Source organism: Lipotes vexillifer, unplaced genomic scaffold (genome assembly GCF_000442215.2).
Source record: "Lipotes vexillifer unplaced genomic scaffold, Lipotes_vexillifer_v1.1 scaffold217, whole genome shotgun sequence".
Lineage (NCBI taxonomy): Eukaryota > Metazoa > Chordata > Mammalia > Artiodactyla > Lipotidae > Lipotes > Lipotes vexillifer.
In genome coordinates this window covers 394,812-405,767 of record NW_006788200.1, presented here as the reverse complement: position 1 = coordinate 405,767, position 10,956 = coordinate 394,812, and the positions used below count along the sequence as shown (strand labels likewise).

Genomic DNA, 10,956 nt, shown 5'->3' with positions numbered 1-10,956 from the left:
CCCCCATTCCTGGACTTCCCTTCTCCATGGTGTGCCTGGTACCATGTGTTCCCCGTGTCTGAGTCCCCGCCAGCTGCCGATTTGGTTGTGAAGTCTCAGGGGGCTAGTCAGCAGCATGGGGGTAACTGCTAGCTTGCTCATCAGCTCCAGCATGACTGTGGTCAGAATCTAGGACACTCAACTTGGACAGAGGTGGGCACTAAATCCAGGTGAGCAGGTGGCACCTCCCAGAGGCCAAGCTCCAGCTCCCTGCTGGTCTGGAGAGGACAGGCTGAGTCCTGCTCTGCCTGCTGCACCTGGCTTGCCTTAACCTATCACCTGGTTCTCAGTTCAAATGCCACCCTCTCCGGGAAAACTTTCCTGATCACCATCCTTCCTCCACTCTGGGCTGTGTTCCCACGTGAGGGCTGAGAGAAGGAGACTCCAATGACTCTATATGGAAGGTGGGCCTGAAGCCCCAGTTGGTGAGTGCCAGGGTACCTTGTGCTGGTCTTAGGGCCAACTGTGGTCTTCCCCTCCTGTGATGGCTCCAGCTGGGCCCACCGCCCTCCCCCCTGCAGGTAGAGGGTGGGAGCAGTATGGAGACAATGGGCCCTGTATCTGTGCTCCTGAGGACACGGCCCTACAAGGGCTGGGTGGGGGTGTTTCTGTCCCCCTCCCCGTGGAGCTCATGACCTTTCAAGTACGAAAGGGGGGCAGCAGCTGAGGGGCTGCCCTGTTGCTTGTGGAAAATCCCCCTGCTTCCAGCCTGAGCCCCACAGCCTGGCCCTTGAGGAGGTCAGTGAGGGAAAGTGTGGGACAGAGGGAGCTGTTCTCCAGCCCCCAGCCCCACTGGCCCAGAGCCTCTCCTGGAGGACTCAACAGACCTGAGCTTCATATTCCAAAGCTCAGGTCTCCTTGTCCTATCCATCTTGGTACTTACACACAAGAGCTGGGCTCACACATGAGCTGGGGGCCTGTACTACGCTATTCCCGTTTCGCCTATGTCAAGTCTGGGTGATTTGTCTATGCCCCCCAGCCCCTGTCCCCATGGGTCCCTGGAACTACCAGAGCAAGCTTCTGAGACCCAGGTGTGGCCACAAATCTCTTCAAGAACAGCTGAGGTCCTGGGTAGAGGAAACCGAGAGCCTCTCTGTGCCCTCAGCCCTCACCTCTGCCCCCTGCCACCCCTGGGACTTTTTTCTCTGAACCTACAGTGCACAATCTCACCTCTGGGCCTTTGTATGCGCTTCACTTTGTATGTGGCACATTCCTCTCCATGCCCCTTTGCCTCCCTTATTCTTCCAGACCCTTAGGTCTTGGCTTGGATACCCCCTCTTCCAGGGAGCCCTCTCTGACCCCTTGAGTCATATACCTACTCTGGACTCCTTTGACCCCTGGCTTCTTCCATCCCAGAACTGCTAGGTGCCTCTCCCCTTCCAGAATGGGCACTCCCTGCGTATGGTAAGCACCTGGCCTCAGGTATGCCAGCAAAAGCAAGGTAGGGAACAAATGTCAGAGAAAGATGGGGACTGGGATAGGGGTTGAGGGAGAGGCCATGGCAAATCATTCCCTCTGGTACAGCAAAGCCTCCGTGGAGAGAAAGTGGATATGAGCAGGCCCAGGGGGCCATGGTCCCACATGCTGGGTCCCAAGTTCTGGCTCCATCATAGACCAGTCGAGTCTCTGCCTTGCCCAAACTCAGTGGCCCAGAAATAACGAGTTCACTCTGGATACCTCAGCTTTGCCCACTTGGCCACCCCTCAAGCCCATGGCAAAATGAGGCCCTAAAGCAGCCTTCCACCTCACGCTCCTTGAGGACAGCACCACAGCTGTGACTCTTGTCATACACAGAAAAGTGAATGAGCAGACAGGCCTGCAGCCTGAGGTCTGCTAGCTGCGATCATGGAATGGCCAGGAGAAAACTTCAGTCTTGGATAGGGCAAGGCAGTGCCTTATATTCTAAGGTTGGCTCTGGCCAGGTAGGTGCCCAAGGCTAGGATGAGACAGAAGAGTGCCCCATAGCCTGAGGTCACTCCACAGCCTATGGCTGTCCCCCACCCCTCCCCCAAGCCTGGTGACTTCCTCCTGATCTGGCAACACTGGGCGACAGAGTGAAACCCAGCTGGGTAAGTGGTAGCCCTGAGCCAAGGCCTGGCCCAGTCCCTGCCCACCACAGGCACTATTGTCCCAGAATCCAGGACTGCTTAGAGTACTGACAGAGCCCACAGCAGGTACCCGTCACCTTGGGAGCCCCTGATGGGGCATATGGACAGAGCCCAGAAAAACCTTCTGCTTCAGTCTCTGACCTGGGCATCTGAGAACCACAGTGAGGACATCCAATGCAGTTAAACCCGTGGACAAGGCCCGGCCTCTCTGCCCCGGGCTTGCTCTGAGCTAGGCCAGGCTAAGCCAGGCCAGGTGGTATATGTACATACCTGGGCCTTGGGATCGATGTGGATCCTGTGTGCCTGAGCCTTGCTGTCCTCTGGGGTATTGGGCCAGCTCCTGCCTTCAGGCCTGTGGCAGGAATTAGGATGGTCAGAAATCTCTGCTTACTAGCCCACCATGCCTGGGAACTAGGACCAAGAAGCGCTGGGGTCTGGGCCCAGGGCCACCCAGGACCAGGCTTGGTACCCTGCATGGATAAGGATACTACCCCAGCTCTTTCCCCTGCGCCAGAATGCTGGCCTTCGTGGCAAGGAGTCACAACTCTAGATCTGCCACTCACCTGGGGTAGGCTGTGTGCCCCTTCTCCACCAGCTGCTCCTTCCCCCTCTGGTCTGGTTCCTAGAAAGGAAGCCCTGCAGCTTCCCCACCTTTCCACCCTCTCTGTGGCCTATGGAAGCTCAGCATCAAGAGGGCCAAGCTCATGGCGGAGCAAGCGAGGCCTTACACATTGATCAGCTAGGAGCCCATCCACTCATCCCGCTTCCATTCACAGCCTCTGATGGGGCCTGGGAGTCAGGCATCCGTGGGCCTTGGAAAAGTGGAATGGAGGCTCTGAGGGGTGCACCTCCCTTACTGCTGCCACTGGCAGAATCATCATCAATGTCTGCCCAGCCCAGATGGGAAACAGGCCATTAGGAAATTCCTACTTCGCCATAGAAACCAAAAGCCAAACACCACTCAGGAGGGAGAAAAACATCATAAACCTGCCATAAGTGGGGGCAGGCAGGGCCGAGAGGCTACAGGCCTGGGGCCCAGTCCTGCCACTGAGTAGTCTTGTGAGAAGGCAGGCCAGGAGGGTGTGTGGACCTCGGATTGGCAGGTGGGTGTGAGTGAGGCTGGTTACACCGAAGGGGAATAATGTCCCCACTCTGCCCCACAGGGCCTCCTGGGTCTTCTCAGGGGTCTTACCACTGGGCTAGCAGCTCAACCCTGCCCTTGTCCCCCCACTCAGCAGAGGATTTTAACAATCTGATTACACGTGTAGTCCACACTCACTCTGCTCTTCCTCACCATTGCCCATTCCTTGGTCCCCTGCAGGCTACCTCTCTTCTCCACAGCCTTTCAGAGGCCTGTGGCACCAAGGCTCTGCTGTTCCACCCCCCACTGGCATCTGGCTCCAGCCCCCTCAGCCAGGCTCCCAACTGACTGTCCTAACTCACAGCTCTAACTATGGTCTCTATGCACTCAGAACTCTGCTGGAATAAACCTAGGACATCTTGTGTGGCTATTTGGCTTTATACTTCCTTGAAGTCCTGCCCAGAAGAGAAGTACAAGCCTGAGGTCTGAAGATCAGAGAGTACAAAGTACCCAGAGTCATCAGAGTGGCCCAAAGGCTGTACAAATCCATCTTGTATCCCATGTAATAGGTGACAGAGACCTCACCAGAGGCCCCAGGTTGCCACTGATGCCAGGAAGGTCCTGGACCTACAGAACATGCCCAGAAATTGTGGGTTAGCTTGGATTGCTGGATACCTGGCTCTGAGTTCCAGACAAAGTAAGCATAGCGGGGAAGCTGGGCCTTTACTTCATTTTTCATCCTATGGAGAAGTCTGTGGAGGAGTACAGCCCTCTGTATGCAAGAGGGCAGGTAGGGAAGCTGGCCTAGGTAGAGCTCTGGGAGCACTGGCACAGAGTAGCTCCCTCCAAGCAGATCACCAGGCCAATCTTCCACAGACCCCATGTTGGGGGTTGTCTTTGGGGGCTCAGGCATAAGTCCTGGCATGACAGGCAGGATAGAGAGCAGGGTCAGAGGCCTTGCAGGTGAGAAGGCACGCAGGAGAAGAGATGCTGGCCCAGAAGATCAAGGTGGCCCCTGTGTCTTGATCCCCCAGAATCTGCATGTGTGAGAATTAGGGATAGGGGGCTGGGGGACAGGACATCAGGTTTTCACCCTGACGGAGCAGACCCTGTATGTCATCCTCACTCAGTCCCAGGTCCCCTATTTTGAAGTTGAGGAAGCTAAGGGCTCTGATATTAAATCACTAGGACAACACAGTTCTCAAGTGCAGAGCTGGGACTGGAACCCAGATCTGTGATAGGAGAGAGTGTGCTCTCACCTGCTCCATGGCCAGGCAGCATCTGGGGGCTCAAATACCCAGTGTGGAACAGGTCAGTGGACCCCTGGCTCCATCCATGCCTGGCTTGGAACAAATGGCCAGGGAAGGAAGGAAGGAAGGAAGGGGGACCTCCACCCTGCCCCCACCCTGCTACCCTCCCCTGACATCATTCCCTCTGTGGACCTCCTGAATCAGGCCCCCTGTGAGCCTCCCCTGCCCCTTGTCCCACTACTATCAGGGCTTCCCTTATTCAGCCATGCAGAGTCAAGGCCAGAGGTGAATCAGGGCCCAGGAACCCAGCCAAGCTGGGTGGCCTCAGAGGCCCCTCGTGGGCAGAGCAATGCTGATGCTTCCCCCAGCCAGCCGGTACCTCGGTCTCAGAGAGGGTGATGAATGTGATCCTGCTTTATGGAGAAGGAAACCCAGGCTCACAGAGGTCATCTGGTGAGCCTAAGAGCCCAAAAAGTCTGGAAGAGGGCCAGCTCTGCTGAACTCCCAGGACAGAGCCTCCTCACTGCAGGCCAGGTGGAGTGTACAAGGCCCTGGACTTGCAGCTGGGCCCACTCAGCGCCGAGAGCAGAGTCAGGGGTCCTGACTTCAACACGGACCCGGGCCAGACATAAATGGGGCTACTTCAGAAGGCTTCCCACCATGTTTAACGGCTCTGAGCCCATGGATTACCCCCTGCCCTGCTGGCTCTAAGGCCTGGTTAGCCGTGTTGTGGGATGGGGAGGATTCACCTACACACATCCACATGGGGTCCTGGAAAGTTGCTGTTAACAGTGAATGTGGCAGAGCTGAGCAGTTATGTCTGACTTCCCTGGATCTAGGCAAGACAGGGGGAGGGAGATCCCGCCCAGCCCGGACCCAGCCGACTGCCATCAGCCTGAGCAAGGCTGGAGATGCTCCAGGTAGACCTTCCATCCTGGAGCATTTCCAGGGCACAGATGGGGCTTGGTGACCCCCCAATCCTCCCCTTCCTGATGGGCAGTATAGCACTACACAGTCCACGGCATCCAGATTTAAGCAGGGCAGAGGTTTGGGCCATAGTGGGGACAGCTGAGGCAGGGCAGCTGTGGGGCTGGTAGAAGTGGTCAGCAGTCAAGCAGAAGGAATGGAGTCTTTGGGAGTGAGAGAGACCTGAGGTCAAATCTTGCTTCCCCATTGCTCTGCTGTGTGACTTGAAGCACGCTCCAAACTTTCTGAGTCTCAGTTGTCTCATGTGTAAAGTGGAGACTATATTAGGTTTTACCTTATCTAGTTGGTTTGACAGTTAAACAAGGTGTTGAACGATAAAATTCTTTGAACTGGTCATCAAGCTCATCACTCATGGGTGGGAAAAGGACTGAAATCACACACACCTCACCGCCGGTTTGAGGCTACCCAAGGTCTTAGTTCAGCCCTGATTTTGGGCTGCCTACCCCCTGCCATAAGTCCCCCAGCATAGTTCCAGCCATAGGTTAAATGGGGGCTTCTTCCTCTCTTAAGCCACCTGCATCTCCAAACAGTGCCTGTCAAACCCCTGTGAAAGTGCTGCTCCATAGGAGTGGGGTACCAGGGAGCTGATGCAGACAGGCTGTGTGAGGCCCAGCTCACCCAGGATGCTGGCCACGCAGAACCGAGCCTCCCCTGATTCACCCGCATCATCCTGGCCCAGCCTGCCCTGTGCGTACCTGCTCACGGAGAGTGTGAGGTGGTCATGGCAGCCCTTGATGCGGTTCTGCGCCTCCAGGTGTGTCATGAGCTCTGTGCTCTCACCATTGATGGCCTGGATCAGGTCTCCAGGGCACAGTGCAGCCAGGGAAGCCTTGCTGCCAGCATGGACCTGTGGATGGACAAGCCAGATGGCTGGACATTGGTCATTATGTGGCCTTGCTGCAGGCTCTGTTCTAGACCCCTTCCAACCTCAGAACTGGGCCAGTGTAGCCCTGCTGCCAATGTGATCTGTGGGTGGGCAAGTTGAGTTCCCACATGGCTTTGCTGAAGCCTCTGCTCTAAACAAGCCCAACTCCAGCACCTGGAGGTCTGGTAAGGTATGAAGGCCATATGAGAGGGGCTTCCTCTGGGCTGGGACAAATGGGATGTCACTCTTGCAGCCTGCATACATGCAAGGAACACAGAAGGATATGTGTTCTCCAGCAGATATAAAGCATGGACATGTCACATGTACCCTATATTGCCCCACCCACACAGACCACATAGTAGCCCCTTGACCTGATGTTCAAACCCTTAGTGACCTTTTTTCCTCTCATCCCCACCCCTCCACATTTACCTCCACACACCCACACTCTATCCAGACCATCTGAACGTCAAGGGGGTACTCACGGGTACCAGATAGCTCTCACTTTCACACTTCTACAGATGCTGTTCCCTCTACCTGGAACACACTTTCCTTTGACCCCAAATCCTAATTACCAGCTTACACCTCCTCATCCTTCAGGTCTCAGGCTCTCAGCAGAGGCCATTTCTCCTGGAAGCCTCTCCTCTGGGGTCCCACAGTACCCTGTGCACCCCCTTTACCACTCTGCTCCCCTAACATTGTTAGTGCCTCATTCTGTGCTGTCACCTCCCCAGGCCAAGTCGAGGGCCATCTACTTTTAGCTGCCAGCCTGCACTCCCGGGTCACAATTTCACCTCCCCTTCCTCTGGAGGACAGGCACAAAGGCCACCCCAGTGCCACTGTTGATCCCAGAGGGTCAAGCAGTGTCCACATCTGGAGCCTCCTACAATGCTGGTCCCTTGACATGTGCCACATGAGGTTGGGAATAAGCTCACAGGAGGCCTAAGTAAGCAGCCTCGGGAGGGAATTCAGGCAACAGGACATCCTTTACCCTGTCCCTGGTCCCAGCACAGCCTTTGGAAAGAGACTTTAAGGACCCTCATTCCTCCCAGCCTCTCAAGCTGTGGCTCAAGAGCTGTCAGTGGCACTGTCCCTGTTGGGGTGGGAGCTCCTGGAGGCCTGGCCAGGCTCAGCTTAGCCGGTTCTCTGTAGTGAGTGGACAAAGCTGAGGTGCTGGCAGCTCCTTGGCTGGAGTCCTGGTGTGGGTACTGCCAAGCAACCTGCCCTGAAATAGGCTGCCCCAAGGAATGTTCTTCTGGAGCATGCTACCCTCAGCCAACCAGCCCACCATTAATGTTCCTTTGTAGGGCATGGGCACCTACAAAGGCCTGTCTTCCCAGGGAAGGCACCCACTTGGCACCATCCCACCCTCCCCCCAAGGCCCTGCTCTAGGCCCCCTCTCCTACACGGATACCTGCTCTGTGACATGGCCTGGGCTCAGTGCTTTAGCCATAACTAGCTCATGGCAACCTCTCAACCACCTGATGAGACAGAGGCTGTTCTCATCCCTATTTTCAGATGAAGAAAGAGAGGCTTTGGGGATGAGGTGCTTTGCCCCAGTCCCCATGCTGGAGAGGAGTCTTCTTCCTCAGGGGGGCGGCTAGCTGCAAGATGACTCAGCCAGCACAAGGGGTGCATTCAGGCCCCTGTGGGTGGAGGAAGTTCTCGAAAGCAGGGGTGGCTGGGACTCTGCCAGTTCTGCTAGCTTGGGAGTTCTGGTCAGAGAGGGCGTGAGGCCAGGAAACCGTGACTCTTCCAACTGCCTTTACATGCATTGTTTCATTAGTCCTCAAGGCAAGCCTATTTCCTAGATGAGGAAACCAAGGTCCAGAGAAGTACAGGACACTCAACTGATAAACGGCAGAGTTAGGATTTCAGTCCAGACCAACTGATTCCAAATGCTATGCTCTTAACCAGTGTGCTTTTCTGAAAAAGGGAGTGAGGGGAGAGACAGTGTCCCAAGTAGAAGGATCAGCATGTGTAATGGCTCATCTGGGAGTGAAAGTAAAAGCAGGCTCCTGTGGCAAAAATATCACCAAAATATCGGTGAGGAGAGAGTGGAAGAGATGAAATCAGAGGAAAAAGCAGGGACCAGACCTACAGGCCTTGTAGGCCCAGGTGAGAGGATTCTAAACAGGGAAATCGCAAGACAGAGTTGAATTCAGGCTGATCCTTCTGGCTGCTGAGTGCAGGATAAACAGACAGAAGGAAGAGAGAGGGGAGTGGTGAAGTCAGCTGGGAGGCTGGGGCGTGAACCAGCCCCTTCACCTATAGCAGCTACATTTAAAGCCCCTGTATCACTCCATCTGGCCTAGATGCAAAAAGCCCCTACAGGGAGCTGGGCATACAGTTAGTGGAGTTCATTCCAGGCACTAGTTTCTAGGGACCTGGTAGCAACAATCCATTAGGATTCCAAGGCCAGTAGTCACTTTAGTTTGTGAGGAAGGAGCCCTGGGCAATGTTGGGGGGGGGGGCTCCCAGAGGCTTTGTGGGCTGAGGTTGCATAGTCCCAGCTCTGCCAGGCAGCCAGCCTCCTCTCTGTCTGAGTGTGGCTGTCTCCATTGGGTGGGGGAAGTCCCGTAAGCATGGGAGGGGTCGGGTCTTGAACCCCCTCGGTGAGGACGCTCCCACATATAATCAGTGTCTGTAGACCTGCCCTTGAGGTACCTGCTGGGCAAGCTGCGGCCTGTGTCTCCTCAGTCCCATAAATCTCCCCAGATCCCACCCAAACCGAGGCTCAGCCATCCTGGCTCCTCAGGCCTTAGCTGCTGCTCTGTGACTTTGGGGGGACAAGGCGGGGGTGTTCTTCCTGGTAAACCCTTTCCAGCCTGTCTGCCTGCCAGCGGCCTGCATCCCGATTAGCTCCAAACAAGGCCGCCGCTGTTGCTGCCGCTGTGACGTGTGGAGGCCTTTCCTTGGCGGGCAGGCAGCCGCGTGGGCAACAGATGTCTCTGCTCCCTGCTGCCTGCGGCCGTCAGCCGCTGCCACTTAGCCTGTCAGCGGCCTCACGCCCAGGGTGCCTGGCCCGCCGGCTGGCCTAGCACCCCCAACAGGCTGCCCTGGTGGTGGACGTCCACACAGCATGACACTCACTGGCAGTCACAGATGTGCACGCTCTCTCTCTCTCTCTCTCTCTCTCTCTCTCACACACACACAGGCCCCCAGCAGGGCTCTCTCAGGGAAGTGGGAGATGAAAGGCTCCCGGATGTGTTGAAGGCCCACCTCACTCAGCCCCAGGGACCTGGTGGCCATGGGGTGAGGGCAGATGTGGGAATCCTCCCAGGACACCTGGGCCTGCCTGTCACCCTGGCCCCCAGAAACGGGATTCCATGATTCCATGCTCCACCAGGTGCCCACCCCTTCCCCTAAACTGGAAAGAAGACTCTGAAAGCCCAGCCAGCTTGGTCCAGCCCCCATGGCGAGAGGTGGCGGAAGGGTGGGGGGGAAGGTGCTCTCAATTCCCCCGATACAGGGCCCCGAAGACCAGAGCAGCTTGGGGGTCAAGGGATGGCCCCAGGTCCCCTTCTCTCTTCCCTTCAGACTAGGAGCCCCAAGGGCAGGGCCTGGGTTCTCTCCTCTTCTGTCCCCTAGGCTGGGACCCCCAGGGGCAGCGTCTGAGTCCCCTCTTCTGGCCCTTCAAATATGGGACCCAAAAGCCAGGATCCTGTCTTTCCCAGTTTGGGTACCCCCTCTGACAGGGCCCGAGTCATGTCCTCTGTTCCTCTGTCCTCCTCAGATTAGCCACCGCCCAGGGTGGTGCCCCCTCCTCCTCCTCCTCTGCCTAAACCTGGGGCAGTGCATGGCCACAGTAACTTGAGGAACTGGGTGGAGGTTATCCTGGCCCCTGGCCTTGTGTGTCTTGTGGCAAGGGGGTCTCACAACTGCATAGTCAAGTCTCCCTTTTCCCTGGAAGCCAAAAATTCCTCCTGGTCACTTCCCCTTAGGACAAGTGAGGTCATGGATGAGAGACTGACCAAAACCAGAGTGGGGAACTGGATGGATCTTTCTTTCTTCAGTTTCAGAGAGGACCCCAGACCTCCTTGGGATCACTCAGCTCTACTGGCAGGGACACTTGATAAGCGAAGGAGTCTCTCAAGTCATTTCGCTTGAAATTTTCAGGCTGGGTTCAGTCGAAGCAGCATCTCTGGGCCTCTGGAGATCAGTCCAGATCTCTGGCCCATGACTTTGGCCTGCAGTGAGTCCCCCAGAATGAGGCCAGCAGGGAGGCTGGTTTGTGAACTCTTGGGGGGAATCCTTCAACGGATAAGGGCAGGTAGGCCCAGCGGGAGGGGGAGGGGGCTGAGGCGACGCTGCCCAGCCTGGAAGCCTCCTCTACAGCCTGTGGGTCACCGAGGCCAACCCTTGGCCTTCGAGCCTCCAGGACGTCGGGGATTCGGGTCCCGGGTGGACTGTAAGGACTGGGTCTCAGATTCAGGACCTCCCCGCCGCCCTGTGGCCGCTGGACTCACCCGCGAGATGGTGAGGGGTACGCTGAAGTCCCGGCCGCCCACCAGGCGGAAGCCCCAGGGCGAAGGGCCGCGCAGGGTCACGGAGTGGGGCATCGCGAGCCGGAGCTGCGGCCGGAGCTTGAGCCGGACACTGAGGATTACTGAGGTGTCATTGCTTCTA

General features: G+C 56.7%; 1 protein-coding gene across 2 annotated transcripts in view; it reads right to left on the bottom strand.

Moving 5' to 3' along the window:
* The window catches only part of PDLIM4 (PDZ and LIM domain 4), a 14,657-nt gene extending 3,730 nt beyond the window's left edge, over nt 1–10,927 (bottom strand). Inside the window, exons 1-3 of one of the 2 annotated variants that reach the window (XM_007461327.1) lie at nt 10,797–10,927; nt 6,161–6,312; nt 2,418–2,499 (exon numbers count right to left, since the gene is read on the bottom strand). In XM_007461327.1, the coding sequence (XP_007461389.1) occupies nt 2,418–2,499; nt 6,161–6,312; nt 10,797–10,889 (327 nt within the window). In that variant the 5' untranslated portion in view covers nt 10,890–10,927. The remainder of the gene's footprint in view (nt 1–2,417; nt 2,500–6,160; nt 6,313–10,796) is intronic. The other variant, XM_007461328.1, reaches the window with a different exon arrangement.
* Between the last annotated feature and the right edge of the window lie 29 nt (nt 10,928–10,956).